Source organism: Colletotrichum abscissum (genome assembly GCF_030869225.1).
Source record: "Colletotrichum abscissum strain IMI 504890 chromosome Unknown Scaffold_21.1, whole genome shotgun sequence".
Taxonomy (NCBI): domain Eukaryota; kingdom Fungi; phylum Ascomycota; class Sordariomycetes; order Glomerellales; family Glomerellaceae; genus Colletotrichum; species Colletotrichum abscissum.
The window spans coordinates 583,779-603,520 of NW_026850110.1; the positions used below are offsets into that span (position 1 = coordinate 583,779).

The following is a 19,742-nucleotide window of genomic DNA, read 5'->3' on the forward strand; positions in this document are numbered from 1 at the left end:
GTTTTCAGAGTGCCCTAGCACATGCTTTTTCTTGCCTTTGGGGTCGCAGATGGCAAGGAACAAAAAACCCCAATTGACGGAGGCTCTACCGAAACCCGGCCCAATGAGAAGCTCCAAAGGACGGAGCCCGTAGCTCTCTTCGGAAAGTCTCCAGTGGAAAGGGGAATGAGGAGACGTGAGGAGACAATAACAAGAACGAGCGCAATTGAAAGGGGACTGAAATAGGAGGATGACATAGACCATGGGGCCCCCAACGTATTGGCAACAAAATTGAAGAAATATACGGCGCTCGCATGATGTTGCCGCCGCTTACGCAGCTCCCAGCACTATTTCACAACGAGATGGGCTGTTTTTTCCATTGCGGTTAGTCAGTGACCTCTGGAGACGCTGCCGGTTTCCCAGCGCAAGCGAAACAGAAACGCGACATGGGTTGAAGAGATTGGGTACCCGTAATAAAGCACTGGTCACCTCCTTTAACGGCATCGTGTCTTCCCACTTTTTTTTGGATTCCCCTTCCCCGTTTTGAAGCCCCTAAAAAAATCCCTTTCCTCCAGCTTCAAATGGGTTGAGTAGACGGGGGGAAATTCCATTGTTTGACCGACAGTCTCTCCTCTTTCTCTTTTCCGTTTCCGCTTCTCTCAATTGCACTTACTCCTTCTCATCGCGCGTGCGGGGTCTTGGCATCGAGGTTTTTTGAGATTTGGGATTCGAGATTTTTTTCCTTCCAGAACCCACATGCAATGAGTAATCTCATCGTCGCCCCAGACCTTACGGTTCACGATACTATCGTTCTGCAGAACCTTATCGACGACATTGAACGCTACAACGATAAGCATCTCGCTCCCACCGACGGCGACGAGGGGTATGCCAGTCAGGAATCCTTGGGTGAGAAGTCAAAGGATGATGAACGTGAGCTAGCCTTTTCTTTTCCTTTTCTGCCCTCCCAGGTTTCACTTTTATTCTCACTTTCACTTTCACTCTCACCCTCATTCTCACTCACCTGCATGTTCCCACTCACTATATGAGCATCTCAATTGACCCGGAAATCTAGCCTGCCGCGGAGTTTCAAATCAGAGAGACGCCAAGGACATCCGCAAGCTGAAAGGTCTCAACGACGCAACAAGTCAAGACTTTGAGCCATCCGTCTTCTCATCATTCGACCTGCGCGATCTCCCCCACAAGCTCCCAGCCGTCATCTATCAAAATGTCGTCGTCCCCTACGTCGCCTGGGGGCGCAAAATCGTCCGCCACGAGACCGACGTCATCATGCTCACACACCTAATCCTCTACTTCACCCTCTCAGTACCGAGCGCCATCATGCTCTTCCGCAACTTCAACTACATCCACGGCGTCGCGCACATGCTCATGCAGTTCTGGTTCACCGGCACCTACACCCTCATGATGCACCAGCACATCCACATGAACGGCATCCTCTCAAAGAACTGGGCCGTCCTGCGCTTCTTCGACGCCGCGTTCCCCTACATCACCGACCCCCTCATGGGCCATACCTGGAACACGTACTTTTACCACCACGTGAAGCACCACCACGTCGAGGGCAACGGGCCCCACGATCTGTCGTCCACCATCCGCTACCAGCGTGACGATATCTTCCACTTCCTGCACTACGTCGGACGCTTCATCTTCCTGGTCTGGTTTGACTTGCCGCGGTACTTCTTCCGCAAGGGCCAGACGAAGAACGGCCTCAAGACGGGATTCTGGGAGCTCGGCAACTACGCCTTCCTGTACACCCTGTACTGCCTCCACAGCAAGGCAACGACCTTCGTCTTCCTCGGGCCCCTCGCGCTCATGAGATTGGGCTTGATGGTCGGCAACTGGGGCCAACACGCCTTTGTCGATGCCGACGAGCCGGATTCGGACTTCCGCTCCAGCATCACCCTGATTGATGTGCCGGTAAGCATTCGCCAAGGGGACCTCCCCTCCACAGACCCCACATTGCCAAGGATGAAGATCGTTTTGACCGCTGACCACCTCATCAGAGCAACCGATACTGCTACAACGACGGCTACCACACGTCGCACCATCTCAACCCCCGCCGTCACTGGCGTGACCACCCCACGTCCTTTTTGCAGCAGAAGAAGACGTATATTCGCGAAAAGGCGCTCGTGTTCCACAATATCGACTATCTCATGGTGACGGTCAAGCTGCTTCAAAAGGACTACCTGCACCTGGCAAAGTGCCTAGTGCCGGTTGGTGAGCAGATTGGCATGACGATTGAGGAGCGGGCGACGATGCTGCGGAGACATACGAGGAAGTTTGAGGAGGATGAGATTCGCGAAAAGTTCCGGGACTATTTCAAGACGAAATAAGAGGTCTGCTCCTTGTTGTCCTCATGGCACCGGCATTTCCGACACGTGGGAGAAGTCGAAGGCCTCTAGAGGAGGAGCGTAATTCTTCCCGGTGTGGCTCTTACATGAGCATGTCAGCATTACTTCCATTTCATTGCATACATGGCGCAAGCGAATTCTGAATAAAGCAAGAGAAAAAACTGGGATCATTAGACGATAGACAAAAACAGGCCTTGAGGGGCCGAGAATAGATTTGAGAGACACCTCAGCTCTGCTGGGGCTTTTGAGCCATCCATGATTACGCCATAACTCGATATATTGTAGCATCGCCGAGATCGTTTCGACAATACCCAGTTTATGTGGGCTATCAAGGTTCAGCCAGCTCCTTGATGGGGACGAATGATCGATATTAGACAAGAAAATACCTTCTCAGGATCCTCAGAGCAATACATCGGCAATTTCCCACAGCGGCAAAAGAAATGCTCTTAATTTCCCTAGAGACAGCTGTCTCGGGCGAGGCTCAACGGTCAATCTTTAACGATGCGGGTGGTCCCGTGCGCATTCCCACTGGACCCTGCTGAGATTGGTGACATGCGGGGATAAGGTGAAGTAGAATAAGGTAAGATGGCGGTATTTGACATTATTGTCGTAAGACATGGGGGGTATTACATGGTATCTCGTGTGGTATATGAACAGCATTTCCTGGCCCTTTTCATCAACGTTAGCATGAACCTATCATGAGGCACGTCCATACTAGTGAGCCAGCCATCAACAATGTCAACATGCCCCTGCTCGGGGCCCCGTTCTGTGTCGGCGATGGCGCCGCCAGGCTGGTACTATCCCCGGGACTCGACACCTTCTCCCCCGTGGACGCGACGACAACCTCCCCTGTGGGATACTGCACGTTATACACTGGCGCATCTTTCAGCTCCACCGGCATTCCGAGCGAGTGCTTGCACGTGGGCTGGTTCGCCGCAGGCCAATCCAGCTCGCACTCCTCGTCGTATCCCCATGCGCAGACCGAATCCAGTGTATTGTACAGCCCAAAGTTCTTAGCCACCCAGCTGTCCGGCTGGTCGAGGCAGCTGGCGAGGAAGTTCATGCTGTTGGACGCGCTGAGCGGCAGCTTCTTGTTTTTGGTCTTGAGGAGCTCCTTGCAGTCGTCCGCCGGCAGCTCCTTGTATGTCATGGCCAGCGGCCCGCCTGCGACAGGCGCCTTCTTGGCGGATTTACCCGTGTACAGGTAGTTCCAGGCATCGTAGCTGACGTCGTAGGCGCCCTGGGACTGGTCAATTCGGAGGAGTTTCACGGTGCGCTTGCCGTCGGAGGAGCCGTCGTCGTAGGTGAGGGAGATGCAGAGGTTGGTGCAGTCTACGGAGCCGGGCCAGTAGGCGACGCGATCGGTATCGATCTTGCAGCCGAGGACGCCTACTGAGGAGGAGTAGCTATCGTGGGGCGTTGCCCAGACGGTGCCGTCAGCGACGACATGGTTCGGCGAAGATGCGATCAGCAGAAGGAATAGTTGCGACAGCGATGAAAGAGCGGTGCTACGCATTGTTAAAGAGAGTGGGTAGGGAGGGGTCCCAACGGACGCCCCTCTCCAAACTAATGAGTGACTTTGGTATGTAGTAATGTAGCAATAATGATTGTGGCCAGCCGCAAATGCGGCCGATATGCGACTCAAAGGAGTGAGGTCATCGATGATCTGCAGCTTGCGCCGATGGTGTTGTGGTGGTGTGGTGTGGGTTGCAAAGAAAAGAGAGAAGATGGGGGATTCGGATCGCGAACGTTGGGCGCGCGCAACCCCAAGACTCAGGTGCATCCCATCCGATCTTTCCCCCGGGATTCCAGGCACGAGATGCCCATCTCATCTCGCTTAATTGGCGCTTGCGATTCGCCAAAGCACCCGATCAGACCCGCCACGTGCCCGTGATCAGCTCAAAAAAAAAAAGGATGAAACCTTAAATAGGGGTCCAAGGGACGAATTTGCGCTGTTCGCGGTGTGGTTACGTCAGCATCTGCCAGTTGTCTTCCATCCCTTCGTCCACCTTCTCAATAAGTCAAGACCTCTCATTATGTTAAAGGAAATGGTATTAGGGGACTGCTTAATCGAGCCTCAGACTACCTCAATTCTCAAGGGCTTTGGAGTATATTGCACCTCCTTATCTTGTAGACACTTCACTCATAACTCGGACGCATCAAGCTTTGAAGACGGCACCCTCATCCCGGAATGATTACAACCCAGGGAACAAGATAAGCGTGCGTTCCGCGGATGATCTATCAGTTGCTGGATTAAGTCATCGGAAAATATGTTAGAGTTTCTTAGAACCTTATATTACCGGCACCATGTTATCGCATTCGCGATAGAAAGTCCTCTATGACCTCAAGTCCGATCGCAGGTATCATTGCTATTGGGTAGAAAAGCCAATCATGTGGTGTGAAGCCACCCGGCTTCGCATATGAAACCACGTCTGTCATCCAGGGAGTGACTGTAGTCTTTGCGACTTGATGCAATTCCCAACGTGTAAGGCACACAAAGGGAGTGGTCTTCGCTCTTTAATCGCCTACTAATTAGTACCTAAGGTAACTTGAGGTGAACTGAAAGCTTTCCGGTCTCTCCGTCGACGGAATTCATGATTATGGACAACTCCGGCTTGGCCGTATGACCAGAACCAGTTGTATATGTGCCAATATTGAGACCGACGTTTTGATTGTTTCAAGTGGTCCCGAATTAATTAACGACAGCATCCCACATAGAGGCCGCCAAGTAACTGGAGCACCTGCAGGGTAACTGACTCAATATCTCTAACAATCTATCAAAGAGAGTTCTTCTCGAATCTTGATAACAGAATGCGGATCTCTTAGTATACTCGTTATTTATAGCCCTGCAGGAGTCCAATGAATACCTATAAATGGCGAAACTCCAGTTCTTCTCGATCACCTCCACCAGCTATGCACACACGCCATCCATCGACTGATCTCGACTTTCCTCCATAACGTTCCTACACACACGTCAAAATGCGTTTCTTCGTTCTCGTCGCGCTCGCTACCACTGCCCTTGCAGTCGCTCTGCCCGAGCCCCAGAAGTGCAACCCAAGCATCAACTGCTGCACTTACACCGAGACAGCATGCAACAACCGTGGCGACGCCTGCACAGCGACCTGCAATGTATGTCCATCGCAGGAAGAACAATCCCCTGTTCCCAGGAACTTCTGACTAACCTGTGCGCACTCTATAGGGCCAAAAGCGCAGTGGTTCCTGCAATGACTTGGGCAGCGGCTCCCTCTCATGCGATGCTGCTTAGGATGTTGAAAATGTGGAAGAATATCATGACGGGGGGATTACAGCACGATTGCATGGCGATACAGGAGCGTTCAGCATTTGAAAGCGTTGAAATTTGATACCACCTCATCAAGTGACAGAGCCTGTGGCAACAATGGAGCTTCAGGAGACAAGACACAGAGCCTCAAAGGTGGTCGCCGCAAGCTGGTAAATAGCATGCGATGATGACTAGCCATTGTCTATGGACTCAAAAGTGCTCGTTCAATGAAGATTTGTTTTGTTGATGAGAATCTCGAGTAACTTGAATCCATTTACCGTCGTAAATATCAGATTTTGAGGTTCCTATTGACTGGCTGATCGTTTGTGTGTCAAGCTCAACTGTCAAGGCCGAAGCGCATCGAGCCTACGTATAAGTTATATATCTAGTCGTCAACAGCACTGAGTCAACGATCATCTACTTTGGACAAGATACTTGCCGAAGAACTCATTGAGCTTAGGGCCGGCAACCTCCACATTGTCATACAAGTCGGCATGGGTAAGTCCATCAACAACGAGCGGCTCCTTCGGCTCCTTGGCCTTTGCAACAGCATCCCCGCTATACCACTTCAAAGCAGCTTTGGTGCCAGTAATTGCCAAGAACGGCCTTGGACTGATCAGCTGATTTCAGGCAAAGGCGTCAAAATTGCCCATAATGTCCCAGCTTCGCGGCAAGCAAAGGTTAGGGACTCGAGGGTGAGTCGCTGTGGCCCTGCTAGTGCAGTAGTACGAAGCCAGGTCGCGGAAAGATTCGGGCATTTCGGTAGGGGCGGTGGCCGGGTCGAACTCATCGGGTAAAATGTGGATAATGTCAACCTTCTCTCCCGTAACGTCGCTGTTGCGGTCTCTCGCAGCGGCCTCGAGCTGGGTGCGGAGAATATCAAGGTTGGACCCGTCCTTGTCGAGACCGCGGCGCGCCATTGTGCCCGAGCAAACGCCGGCAGAGATTGCGACAGCCTTGGTTCGGAGATCGGTTTGTGCTGCGAAGGAGACGTAGCCGCCTGGTGCTAGAACGCCGATTTTCTCAGAGTCGTTTTCACCGCGGCTAAAGAGGTACGTGACCGCCGACTTGATGTCCTCAACCCTCTGACCGGGGTCTTCGAGGTAGCGGGCCTCTCCTTCGGATTCCCCTTGGTAGGCCGCGTCATAGGCGAGGCTATAGAAGCCGGCCTGAGAAAGGACGCGGGCGTAGTGGGTAGGGGAGTGTTCTTTGACTGAGGTCCAAGGGTGGGCAATGACGACAGCAGCTCCAGAACGGGCGGGAGAATCGATAACAGGAGTGTAGAAGTGGCCTGCAAGCTTGTAGCTGCGAGAAGTGAATGTAACCTTGGCCGGGGTGGACATTGTCGCAGAAGATGTTTTCTCATAATTAGGAGTGAGATGCTTTGCTTGAGATTTGAATGTGTGTAAAGATGAGGGTGAAGAAGGCAACGAAAGACGGTTGCTTGGGTGAGAATCAGATGCGATAAGTAGTCTTCCGTCTCCTGGCTTCATCACACTAGTGGGTAGACAAATAAGGTCATCACAAGGAAGATTCAACGAGGAAAGCTTCCTCGCCTAGTACACCAAACCCGGCCTGATCCACGGATGTATCATGCACCTGAACGAAGCAGCCATGAGTTTGACGTACTTCCGGAGGTGAAGATAAGTCAGATCAGCGTCCAAAGCCCTCTATCCGTTTAGGTCCGAAACCATTGCTGACGGTCGTTCTCGTTGATCACGACCTTTTGTCCCAAGGCGAAGTCATTGATACCAAAACCAAAGCTAATTTGCGTGTCACCGATGGTAACCAGATGCAGATTTCGAGCATTGAAAGACCGTCGGCTTCTTCCACGCGGGTAAGAATGCAGATGAGTACTCTGCGATGTTGTCGAATTTGGTCCTCAAGCCACGCATCACACGTTTCCGTATCCACTAGGCATCTAGGATAACCATGGAATAAGGAGGAGATAGTTGTAGTCGGGCAAAGGCAAGGTTCGGACTTAAGCATTGTGATCAAAAGCCATAAGCAGAGTGCAGTCCGTGGGATTGGCTCAAAGTATGAGGGCCTCGAGGTCTAGAGTATTCGAAACTTGCCTTAGTAGAAAGGTGTAAGGCGACTGGTCCATTTCTTGACTCAAAAGTCATAAGCAAGGTGCATCCGACTACAGGGCTGAAACATAAGCAGAGTGCATACACATCCAGGAACTAACCGTATTTAGATGGCCGCCCTCCCTGTCGCTGACTGGAAATAAAGCTTCAGAACTTCATCTGTCTACTTATATCGCGGCCTTTTTTCGTGAAATGGAGGCAATTTCCTTGCTTAGATTCCTTGACATCTGGGCTCTTGATTCCCGGATGCTCAATTCTGTAAGAAACACCCAGACAAGTAAATTCTTCGTCATCGTCCAGGTCAGTGGAAGTGACATCGCAGCGCATGCGGGCATTATCTCTTTCCCGTGAGTAACATACACAATTACAAAGCTAATTCCAAGGCCTCTTCGTATTCAACCACATGGATACGATCACAAACCACATGCAGCTATCATTCGATAGGTAAATTGAGGTTTTCTTGCGCCCGTGTCGTCAAGCCTCGTGTGGCTTTATATGCTGGACTGCCTTCTCTCAGGATGCCTAAATGGAGCTCCCCAAATCGAGGCTATTTCGGCTTTCTATCGATTGAAGGAATGCTTCGCCTTCAGTTGATTAGCGCCAAAGAACCGCCAGGCGCTTGATACTCATACTGTGAGTTCACCACTGCCTCACATCTGAGCTGTGGCTGCCAGGGTCGAGCGAAAGCATTCTAGCGGCAACGGACATCGGGTGAACCCAAATGCCTGTCCATGACCAAGATCTGAAATTATACATACTTATTGGACTTTCTCCGGCGCATTTGCGTTATAAAACCTAAGGCCACGGTGAAAGCTCAGGATTCCATCACAAAATCTAAAGTAGATAAGTACTTACCTTGTCGTTTATAGAAATGCCAACCACTAAAGTAAGCATAGATACCTACGTCCGTAACTAAATGCACCTTCAAGTTATTAGAGAAAGACCCGAGACAATTCAAAATTAATGATACTTTCCCTGCATTCCAAGCGCGAGAGCATGAACCCTGATCCAACTGTCTTTCTCACACCGGCCGAGGTGTGTGACTTCCACAGGATAGCAACGCCATAATAAGAGCAATAGTTGGTCTTTTAGGAAAGAAAGTTCAATTTGAGCCTTCAGCCAGACGGATGTTTCTTACCACCCAAATTACTTAGCTGAGAACTGATGCCCGATCTCAACTTCTTAAATCCTCCTTCGACTTCACGCAACACGTCATATCAGTCACTTGGCCGCCATAACCCATTCGATTGGCCACATGCTTACGGTTCTGGATACTCTATTACCCCTTGTGGTACGATGGCAACAGCATGGGGAAATGCTTGGGCTAATATTTTGTCATGATTTATTCTGCTAGTATTTGGACTGGCTATAATGTTTCTAGGGCATAATAACAAACGTGAACGCCCTCAAGTATTGACTTTGATCTTTCTTCAGCCAGGTGGACCGTTTTGAGCATTCTTCTAATGGTATGTGATTTTGCATGGAGGAGTTCCTCTCGAAATCGACACTTAGCTCTAAGCTAGGAGACCTGATTGAGAGGCCATCCCTGGTGTATGGATGCAGCTTCCTCCTTACCCATCGTACCGTACCTACCCTATCTTGACTTGCGTCGTAAGTTCTCTACGGTCGACAGTTGTACGAAGTCAATTCGACTAGAACCACATCCCTTATATCCTTCGGGTCACTTACAGCCCATGTTGCAGTTTTGTCAGGTACCGACGGACTACACAGCACAAAATGGGGCCAAGCGTGCAGGCTTTTTCAATGCGCACGGGTCTTCGGAGTACCTAGCCCAGAGGGAAGTAAGGGAAGTTCCAGGTTCTCCACTCCCCAGCTCTTCCGCGACGATCTCTGACCTGAGTCATTCGAACCTTTTTGGAGAGATGCAAACGATCCATCACGCTGCAGTCGCAAATTTTCCCGCAAGGGGTTTAATGGGTATATTTAGCCTTGGCGCACACTTTGGCGGATAGAGAAAATTGTGGGTTTTCAGATAGCTGCAAGCTGCAAGCGGAGCGAGCCAACATTTCAAATCGACGGGTTGGACGACGGATGAACCGTTGCTCGCACGCTTGAGCATCTTAGACTGAACACAGTCCTGAAGTTTAAAGTGTCTAGTGTATTCGTAGCCGCGGGAGCTAGGGTCAGGGCGCCAAACATGTGCGCACGTGGCGGATCATTTTGATCTTCAGTGTCAATGCACGTATGGCTAGCAGTTGTCAGGAGAATGCCTTTGTTATTGTTCCTGTCTATTGAAAAGTTGACATCTGCGGCACTAAACTTCTTCGGCAACATTTGCGAGTTTCTCTGGCTCTTCGTTTGCGGCTCAGCCGTCTGATAAGGGTTCGGACATCTTAAATTAGTTCACAGGCTGTAGGACTACTTCCATAGAAAGTATCTATCAAATACGTAAGTCCTCAACAATTGCGGATACTAACTGTCTCGGCGCGAGGGATTTCATGCCCAAGCGAAGTTTTCAAGGAGTTCAAAGGAACTAGTAAGAAATTAGAGGTGACCCTATCGCTCCTGCTGGATGTGGGATCAAAAAATTCCATCTGTCGAGCAGGGAATAACTTGAATTTGCCCGAATTTCGACTCCACATGTGTTGAGAAGCCGGCAATCCCATTCTCCCCGCAACAATATATTAACCACTTTATCTTACTCTATGGCGGTGAAAGATCCCAAACCGGGGTGGTTTTCTTGCGACAATATTCCCACTGAACAAGCTTGCACGCAGAATGTGGAAGATCATGCACAACACATTTCTTCTTCCCGCCCCCTCAACGACAACACGTGCCATACCATTGCTCTTGGGCATGGCAGACACATGCTTAAGATGTCAAAGCATACGAGTCGCATCTGTATGTAAGACCATTTGCTGATCACTAATAGTTCGGCCGAGGCTTTCGGGCGTTTTCAACGTCCCGTCACGCACTAAGTTCTCAATTCGGACGGAGAAGGCTCCGCGAGCTGATTTTGACGTGCCTAGCGCTCTTTGGCCGCTTCGTGTCCGCGGCCGGCCGAGGAGCAAATATTGCCCTTTCGGGACTATGGACACTGTGCCTCTCAGATCGTCAGCTCGTTTCTCTCGTTCCTCGCTTTCGGGAACTTCCATAACTTCAGTTGACCAGTGAACATCTTCGAGAATGAAAGATATGTGTGCGTCCAGATGTGTGCGTGTATGCGTGTGTGTGATCAGACTCGCACTAAAGCACCCCGCCGAGATGCTAGTGTAATCATGTATGATCCCCCCATTGCGAATATCGTTCGAGTGGATTCTGTTTTCGAGCTAAGATACTGGTGGAATATCCCGACCTATCCGCCCTCTCAACGGTTTTTGAATGTGTTGCTTGCCCGCTTCATAGATTGTATGCGCGGGTTTCACGGCTGCTTCTCAACTCGAAGAGACAAACTTCGATTCTTTCGCACATCTCTCGATCCGGAGCCCCACGCGTCTCGGGCCCATTACCGTGGTAGGATACCAAATCCGAAAGACTCGAACCTCCTGGATGGCTGGCTCCAGTGCCGGTGCAAGGATCCAGGTTGGCGATCTACATCAGCCGACCTTGTTCGGGATGGGTCCTTTTGGTGCTACTCCAACTGTCCAACAGAGATGGATGCGCACCAAATCTTGAACTTTCACCCCGCATTCCCCGATTAATACGAAAACTCACGCACTATTGGGAGCGTACAGCTTGGCTCTGCCGCCCGCGCCGTTTGTCGTGCATCAAACACCAGCTATCCAGGGCGCTTATGCTCTCGACGAGCAGCCACCATCGCGGCCAGACACACGACAGCTTCACACCCACAAGTCTAAGATCAGAGGAACATCGATGCCTGATTGGGACAGAGTTCCTGGTTCCTGGTGTCCGTCGACATTGTGTCTCACAATCACATGCGCTTTCGAGAGCAAGATTCTCACGCCGTTCCGTTCGACCAGACCGCCTCCATTCAGTCTCTCTGCCCCCCTTGCTCCCCTGCGCTTACTTGCCTTCGACGTTTGCGACTAAGCTTAAGAATCCCACCACTTTGTGCCGCCCGACATACCGAGGCGGGAGCGCGGGGCTTGATTGTGACTGTGCATATTCCCATGTGAATCTCGAGTCTTGTCCTACGTCAATAAGGCTGTTTCGTTTCGTTTGCTGTGCCGCAGCGGGATCACTGACATCCCCGATCAATGAGTATCTCGAACTGCCGTGGTCATTCGGACGTCTCTTCCCGCGCAGAAGCGACCCGAATACGTCTCTACATCCCGGCAATAAGCCCCGCTACCCCATGGGGAACGTTGCATTCCCGGTTTGTTCACATCCAATATTTTTTATGCTGGGTTAGCTTGAGGAGTCGAGCACGAGTACGATACCCGCTCGACTAATGAGGCCCACGACTCAGTCGGCGGGGACTGAGCTCCTCCTCCTCCCTTGCCCAAGCTACTGCTAAGCTCGCAAGTGCCCCCATTCGCAATTAGCTGGATGGCATGGGCCACACTCAGACTAAAAGAAAATGCCAGGGGTGCGCAATCCGATGGTGGGTGCGGCTTTGAAGTTCTTCGGTCAATCCACACTAGATCGAAATTTGCCCTGGAATGTAGTTCCTGGATCTTCGAGGAGAATTGACTTAAATAGGCCGCGGGAAGCCCTCTCCACGATGGCATTCTCCTTCGAGTCGTTCGAGGCAGCTCATTCGGATCGTCTTCAGCCAAGCTCAATCGTTTGGGTCTATCCTGTGGCTCGCAGCTAGCCCCGTCCTCCCTTTGGTTATTCCCAGTTTGTTCAGTGGATCAAACCGGCAAACGTTCGTCTCTTTTCACACCATGCAGCTTCCCACTCTCGTCTCGTCTCTCTCCCTCCTGGGGGCCGCCTTGGCGGTTTCGGACCATGTCCAGACCTTGGAAGATAGGGCGGTGGCCAACGCGACGGTCGTTCTCAAGACAGCAACTGTCGTCGGAAACGTCATGAACAATGTTGAATCTTTCGGCGGCATTCCCTACGCCAAGCCGCCTACCGGACAATTGCGATTGAAGCCTCCCGTGCGCCTCACAGATAACATTGGAACCTTTGACGCCACCGGCCCGGCGGCTGCCTGCCCGCAGATGGTTTCCTCTTCTGACAGCGACAACATCCTCTTCAACCTGTTGGGAGACATTGCGAACCTTCCTTTCGTTCAGAAGGCGACTGGCCAGACTGAGGACTGCCTAACCATCACGGTGGCTCGTCCTCAGGGCACCACGGCAGATGCGAAGCTGCCCGTGCTCTACTGGATCTTTGGAGGTGGATTTGAGGTATGCCCAGCGCCATCTGAACTTTCGACCAATTCATCCAAAGTACTGACAAAGATTTGTACAGCTCGGATGGTCCTCCATGTACGATGGAACCGGCCTTGTCCAGCACGGTGTCGATATTAGCAAGCCCTTCATTTTCGTCGCCGTGAACTACCGCGTCGCCGGCTTCGGCTTCATGCCCGGCAAGGAGATCCTCGCCGACGGGTCCGCAAACCTTGGTCTCCTCGATCAGAGAATGGGCCTCGAGTGGGTTGCAGACAACATTGCGGCTTTTGGTGGCGATCCGGACAAGGTCACCATCTGGGGCGAGTCTGCCGGCGCAATCTCCGTCTTCGATCAAATGGCTCTGTACAACGGAAATAACAAGTACAACGGCAAAGCGCTCTTCCGCGGTGCCATCATGAACTCTGGCAGCATCGTCCCTACCGACCCCGTCGATTGCCCGAAGGGCCAGGCCGTGTACGATAAGGTCGTCTCAGAGGCAGGCTGCGCCGGCAAGGCCGACACGCTGGCCTGTCTGCGCGGGGTTGACTACACTACGTTCCTGAACGCCGTCACATCTGTCCCTGGGATCCTCTCCTACAACTCTCTCGCTTTGTCTTACCTGCCCCGTCCGGATGGCAAGACTCTTACTGCGAGCCCTGATGTGCTGGCTAAGAACGGCCAGTACGCAGCCGTGCCCATGATCATCGGAGATCAAGAAGATGAAGGCACTCTTTTCGGCATCTTCCAACCCAACCTGACTACCACTGATAAGCTCGTCACGTACCTCAAGAACTACTACTTCGCGACTGCCACCACGGCCCAGATAACTGCTTACGTTAACACCTACGATGATGGCGTGACAGCCGTCATCAACGGCAGCCCTCACCGCACCGGGCTTCTTAACGAGATCTTCCCCGGCTTCAAGCGCCGTTCAGCCGTCCTTGGCGACTTGGTTTTCACCCTAACTCGCCGCGTCTTCCTCACCCTTGCTAGCTCCGTACAGCCCACTGTACCTTCGTGGTCATACCTCTCGTCGTACGACTACGGTACTCCGATCCTGGGTACTTTCCACGGATCCGACTTGCTCCAGGTCTTCTACGGTATCAAGGACAACTACGCCGCGCGAAGCATCCGTACCTATTACACCAACTTTGTCTACGCCTCAGACCCTAACGTGGGCCTCAATGGAGCCTACCCAGCCTGGCCCCAGTGGTCCCAGGGCCAGAATTTGATGCAGTTCTTTGCGGACAAGGCCAGCACTCTGAAGGACGACTTCAGAAAGACGAGTTCCGACTGGATCCTGAATAACGCTGGAAGCTTGTACTTCTAGTGCAGCAAGATCGGAATGGCAGCTGCGAGTTGAAGGAGTTGAGCAAAACAGTGCAATGATTGATCATGATTGACGAAATAACTGGGGAAATCTGGCTACTACATAATGGGATAAAATTTAATTCTTGACTGAGCGTGAAGAGGTCACTTCGTTTTCGCAAATGATGCTTTACACCAATCCTGCTGAAAATTCAAGGTATCTCCGACGCCCTGGAAATAACATTACTTGGCTGGACATATCAACGTTTGTTGTTTTTCATTGATCCTGTCGCCAAGTCCGCGCCGTCGTTTCTATTGCTGTACAGCCAGGAGTATTGTCTCCCAACTAAGGTAGAGATCGTACCGAGGTCCCGTGAAGTCATTGGGACTGCATCGGCCATCTTTAGCCCGAACGCCCGAACAGTGCACAATTTTCTCGTTGCTTGAACATCGATCGCCTTGAGATACTCTTAAAAGAGGCCTCTCCCTTCACGGCCTTGTTGTTTAGACGAATGAGCACTTCAGTGTTGCATGAGCTCCATATCATTTGACCACGCATTGGGCCTGGTCTGCACCTCAAGAACTTAAGATGGCACAAGAACCATTTCTGTTGAGGTGGGGGATAATGGCCACTGGAGCCATGTCCGAGTGTATGTCAACTCTAATTATCCCCTTGATGAGACGAACGAGGTCAACCCTCTCACATTAAGCGGTGTTGCTGACACATTGCAGACTTCTGCAAAGACCTCCTGACCAACCCAGCTACTCGCGGAGTGACTGACATTAAGCATGCCATCACCGCAGTCTCATCTTCGAGATACCCTCAAAAAGCGACCGAATTCCTCGCTCGCATCGATCACCACTCACCTACTGAGGTCTCCACATATGGATCATATGCAGCACTTGTTAAAGACCAGAATGTTGACATTGTTTACATCGCCACCCCGCATAGCCACCATTTCCAAAACGCAATGCTAGCGCTCCACGCAGGAAAGAGCATTCTTTGTGAAAAGGCTCTCACTGTCACTGCTGCGCAAGCGCGGCGACTGTACGAAGTTGCAAGAGAGAAGAAGCTCTTCTTCTTGGAAGGTGTCCGGACCAGGTTCTTCCCGCTCAGCGTCAAAATACGCCAGCTTGTCAGCAGCGGAGCTATCGGCCAGATTCATCGTGTTACTGCAGACTTGTCTCGAGCGAACAGCAGCAGAGATTTCGGAAGCAAAAGACTCAATTACGAAGACTCCCATCGCATGGTCAACCCTGACTTGGCCGGAGGTGTCCTACTCGGACTTGGAATCTATCCACTAACCTGGGTTTTCCAAATTCTCTACCATCTCCAACCTGAGAATGAAAAAGAGGAGCCACAGATCCTGTCAGCCGTTCAGAAATATTCTACGGGAGTCGATGAGTCGGCCACGATCATCCTCAACTTCCCAAAGCACGGAACAGTGGGTATAGCCACATCATCGCTTCGGGTTGCAACAGATCCTGGCATTTCCGGCACCCAAGCGATCCGAATCCAAGGCTCACATGGCGAAATACAAGTGGAAAATCCGGCGTACAAGCCTCGATCTTTCAAGATAATCACCATGTCGGAGACGGGAGCTGTTGAGAAGGTTTTTGAATACCCTCATCCGCAAGATAGCGAAAGGAGTTGGGGAAATGGCACATTTTGGGAAGCAGACGAAGCTGCACGTTGCATAAGAGACGGCAAATTGGAAAGCGATACTATGCCGTGGTCTGAGAGCATACTCGTCATGGAAACTATGGACAAGGTATTGAAAGACGCCGGAATATTCTATCCTGAGTTGATCGCTACAGACGAGTTTGACCCTCTTAGTCCGCTCAATACCGGTGGATGATTGAAAGTAAATAATTATAGTCATCTTTACTTAGGTTTACCCAAGTATGAAAAGGCGATCAGAAGCGATCTTGAATTCTACTTCCCCAACGGTATGCGTGAGTGTCAGAAGATTAACGAACTTGTCGTTCGGCCTCTGTCATTTTGGAGGCTTAGAGGGTAAAGCGGTCCTTCAAATCATCTGGAGATTTCATTACGAGGCCTGAGCTAGATGTATTAAGCCAATACTAGTTTTATGGCCGTGGTATTGACAGGCGGGATATCTGGCTTTGGCCCAGCCCAGATTGAACAACCCCCAAGTTCTAGCCAAATTGTCGGAGTTACAAGGCCTCGTAGTGACAGAGCCTCACTGAGAGCCCCAGGTCTTCTGCAGGTACTCCTCAATGGTGGTTGGTTTGAATTCAGGAAGCAACTTATTCCACTCATCAGTTGTTGCCCATGTGCCTCGAGCAGTCGAAATTGTCGCTCCGATAACGACTACGTTGCTGAAATACTCCTTCTGCTCCGCTGGAACACCAGGAACGTCAATTTCAGGGGCGAAGTCTGTCTTGACAATGCCTGCCTTGAGGTCCTCAAGCTTCAATCTGTCGACCTGGAAGGGTTTTCCTAAATGACGTGTTATTTATACGTAGCTAATCGAGAGAGCTGCGATGAAAACGAGTTATGGACGGACCTCTGTACTTTTCTCCCAGCTTAATGAGTTCTCCAATGGTGACTCTATCGCCGGTGATACCGCCCACAACAGGCCAATTGCCTTCGTAATCGACAGCTCGTGCAGCTACCTCCGCAATGTCTTCGATGGTAGTGATTGACATTTCGGCACTCTCAGACCCCTCGAGAATGAAAGCAGTAGCCTTCTCGAAATCTATGAAGGTAGCATAATCGATCTGGTAGTACTTGGTGGTCTGATGAGGATACCCCAAGTAGTTCATGAAAGCTCCTGGCTGGAACAAACTGTACTCAATCACCTAGGATTTGATCAGAATATGAAGCACTCAATATTTCGAACCCTCAAGCTTAACCAACCTTTTTGCTCTTGTTGATGTCTTCCAAGTATTTCTTGACTTCCAGCTTGTTGGCATACCAAGACGTGTACTCAATCACGTCAGACAGGTTGTTGTTCCTTAGGCCCGCTCTGTTAGCAACAGAAGTATTGAGGACAAATTGAGCGAACGAGGAGTAGCGATACTTACGTTGCCCACTCACTGGGAGCAAAGCGCTTCACCTCAGCCTTGATCGATGCATCGATAAGACGCTTGGCTGTCTCCGCATTTGGGTCGGTGTGAGCCACGATAAAAGAGAGAACAGTCTCAACACCGTCGAGAATCTCTACTAGCTCCTTCTCGTCTTGGTAAGAAGTCTGGATGTACCTCACTCCCTGAAATTGGGGTAGAGATGAAGGGTCCTGGACTGGATTTAGAACAAAAGGACTGGCACCTTGCGTGCACCCAAGTAGACTGAAGCATTGATTGCTTGAAACTTCTTTTAGGGGGGGCCTATAGCTTACCTTGCGGACCAATCCAAGGATCTCATGTTTTCCGGCGGCGGCCAACTTGTCAATGACCTCAAGGGCGAGCTCTGAACGTCACTTGTTAGCCGTGACATTCACTCTCAGAGGAGTGGATTCTGTCTCTAGCGAGCAATTTGGGAAACTTCACTGCCTGAGATGAAGTCTTAACTCACTCCCGGAAGCACCAGCAATAGCGACTCTGACCATATTGATGAGATTATAAGTTGGATAGAAGGAAGCTTATGCGTGAACAGACAGCGGGCGGTTTCGTTGGGTTGTAGATGGCCTCTAAGTTCAAACTTGAATCTCTAGAGTTCAAGGAGCCTCTTATACTTGACAAAAGTGCAGACACCAAAGTCCGTCAGCTTTGTGAGGCAGTGAAGGGACATCTCCGCTCCATAACCCGCTATCTCTTGCTCATTGACATCATTTCCGGTCGTCGTGGTGCCATACATCGACAAAGCGGGATACGCGGGATTCACTTCAAACGGCATAGCAAGCCACTTCATTCATTTTAGGACGTTTTCCAAATCCTCCGCCAGTGGAATGAAATTGGTGAATGACCCATTGCTGAAGGATATGCCACACTCCACGCTAGAGGCTGGCGGGGTTCCGCAATTCCGCAGCCATTCAAACTCCGCCGTCAGCATCGGCTCCCTTAGCCGGCCTATCTCCACGGCGCCGGCCATATGGCTACCAATCTTCCCGCACCGCCGGATCGCACAGAACTCATTCACCGCTGACGTATACTTGAACTTCAAAGCATGCATAGTGAAGGACAACTTCCACGTAATTCATGCTGTCCTGCGTTCCCGTGGCTTTTAACAACACCTTGTCCCATCAGGTACTATGCTTTTCCTCCGACCGTCAATCTAGAATATCCTGTATTCAACTTTGCATGCTATTTCGGCATCGGTAACCAAGGTATGCTCTTTTCAAAACGGCAACTACTTTCTCGGGAATACTCGCGCCAGAATCATTCCTTGAATTCATGGTCGCACAAGCCTAAAGCTCCAAACATAATGGTCTTACCTACAACCAAAAAGTTCCATCCAAACTATATCGCACTCTAGGAGTTATGGCTTTGCCACTGAGCGGCAAGGCTGATATTTTGATGGTTGCTATCAATCTCCGAATCAGTCGCATGTCAGCCGCGATGAAAGCGACAAAGGTTGCATGATTCGCGTTGGAGAGTGGGATGACAAGCCTCAGCAATACCTCACCACCTTACGTGGACCTCCTTCCTTCCTTAGCTACGTGTTCAGTCATCTAATCTGTAGTCAAAAGTCCGTGTTAGCTTCAGAAACTCACCACTGGCCTTAGAATCTCCATTATCACCTCCCTGGCAGCTATCTACTCGAACCGAATTCATTCAATCTCGTTCCTGTTTACTTCAGAGGTGCGCTGTGGCACCTGCATTATTCCATCAACTGCGAGATGACTTCGGTACATCAGCCTCCAGTTTTCTCTGACAGCCGAATTTTAGAGTTAAGTGTATCAGATGGGAGTTAAATAGCAGCAATTCGGATTACCATAGAGTGATACAAGAGGTACGTAGCTATGTACCGACGTTATCCCGCAGTTGATGGGATAATGGACGTCCAAGCCATCACATTTTTCTGCTTCGGGGCATTACTAATAACTACTCCGATGTTTTCTCCGGCTTGTGCATGTACTAAATGTCCCGTTGTAAAAAGGCAAAGTAAGATGCACGTGGCGTTGGGGGGGGGGGGGGGAGCACCATCATGCCGATCACCTTAATCGGGCAATATTCCGCCGTAAAGCTCTGAGTTACAGGAAAAGTCGTTTGCAGCACATCATGTTGAGGTCCACACAGACTCCATAGAGATGTACTGATAAGGCATAACAGACTCATGAGGGGTTCGAATTACCCATTACGGATAGGGAAAGCCTAAGCACTCTCACGGGTGATACACTCTGGTCAACACCGATGGTCGGAAAGTAACGACCTCGGTACGATTATACATCCGTCTACTGCTGTATGGGTAAAAGTCACAACAAAAGCTTGAATTATTAACATCATGGTTCTTGGTAAGCGAAAGCCCTAGTCGACGGCGAACTTGGCT

At 50.7% G+C, this 19,742-nt stretch overlaps 7 protein-coding genes across 7 annotated transcripts; 4 read left to right on the top strand and 3 right to left on the bottom strand.

Moving 5' to 3' along the window:
* Positions 1–740: 740 nt before the first annotated feature.
* CABS01_09098 (fatty acid desaturase) lies at positions 741–2,327 on the top strand (the record flags this gene model as incomplete). Its single annotated transcript, XM_060542455.1, has 3 exons — positions 741–909; positions 1,052–1,911; positions 1,998–2,327. 3 exons carry the CDS (start codon positions 741–743, stop codon positions 2,325–2,327), a joined length of 1,359 nt encoding a protein of 452 aa, XP_060400736.1.
* A 700-nt stretch (positions 2,328–3,027) lies between these two features.
* On the bottom strand, positions 3,028–3,861 carry CABS01_09099 (uncharacterized protein; the record flags this gene model as incomplete). Its single annotated transcript, XM_060542456.1, has 1 exon — positions 3,028–3,861. One exon carries the CDS (start codon positions 3,859–3,861, stop codon positions 3,028–3,030), a length of 834 nt encoding a protein of 277 aa, XP_060400737.1.
* A 1,463-nt stretch (positions 3,862–5,324) lies between these two features.
* Positions 5,325–5,610, top strand: CABS01_09100 (uncharacterized protein; the record flags this gene model as incomplete). The annotated part of the gene is made up of 2 exons (XM_060542457.1): positions 5,325–5,474; positions 5,545–5,610. The coding sequence occupies 2 exons, from the start codon at positions 5,325–5,327 to the stop codon at positions 5,608–5,610; spliced, it is 216 nt and encodes a 71-aa protein (XP_060400738.1).
* Positions 5,611–6,038: 428 nt separating this feature from the next.
* CABS01_09101 (uncharacterized protein) lies at positions 6,039–6,968 on the bottom strand (the record flags this gene model as incomplete). Its single annotated transcript, XM_060542458.1, has 2 exons — positions 6,039–6,231; positions 6,355–6,968. 2 exons carry the CDS (start codon positions 6,966–6,968, stop codon positions 6,039–6,041), a joined length of 807 nt encoding a protein of 268 aa, XP_060400739.1.
* Positions 6,969–12,526: 5,558 nt separating this feature from the next.
* On the top strand, positions 12,527–14,309 carry CABS01_09102 (carboxylesterase; the record flags this gene model as incomplete). The annotated part of the gene is made up of 2 exons (XM_060542459.1): positions 12,527–12,994; positions 13,059–14,309. The coding sequence occupies 2 exons, from the start codon at positions 12,527–12,529 to the stop codon at positions 14,307–14,309; spliced, it is 1,719 nt and encodes a 572-aa protein (XP_060400740.1).
* A 567-nt stretch (positions 14,310–14,876) lies between these two features.
* On the top strand, positions 14,877–16,146 carry CABS01_09103 (oxidoreductase; the record flags this gene model as incomplete). Its single annotated transcript, XM_060542460.1, has 2 exons — positions 14,877–14,937; positions 15,020–16,146. 2 exons carry the CDS (start codon positions 14,877–14,879, stop codon positions 16,144–16,146), a joined length of 1,188 nt encoding a protein of 395 aa, XP_060400741.1.
* Positions 16,147–16,491: 345 nt separating this feature from the next.
* On the bottom strand, positions 16,492–17,862 carry CABS01_09104 (uncharacterized protein; the record flags this gene model as incomplete). The annotated part of the gene is made up of 6 exons (XM_060542461.1): positions 16,492–16,751; positions 16,819–17,113; positions 17,172–17,280; positions 17,339–17,550; positions 17,653–17,723; positions 17,829–17,862. The coding sequence occupies 6 exons, from the start codon at positions 17,860–17,862 to the stop codon at positions 16,492–16,494; spliced, it is 981 nt and encodes a 326-aa protein (XP_060400742.1).
* Between the last annotated feature and the right edge of the window lie 1,880 nt (positions 17,863–19,742).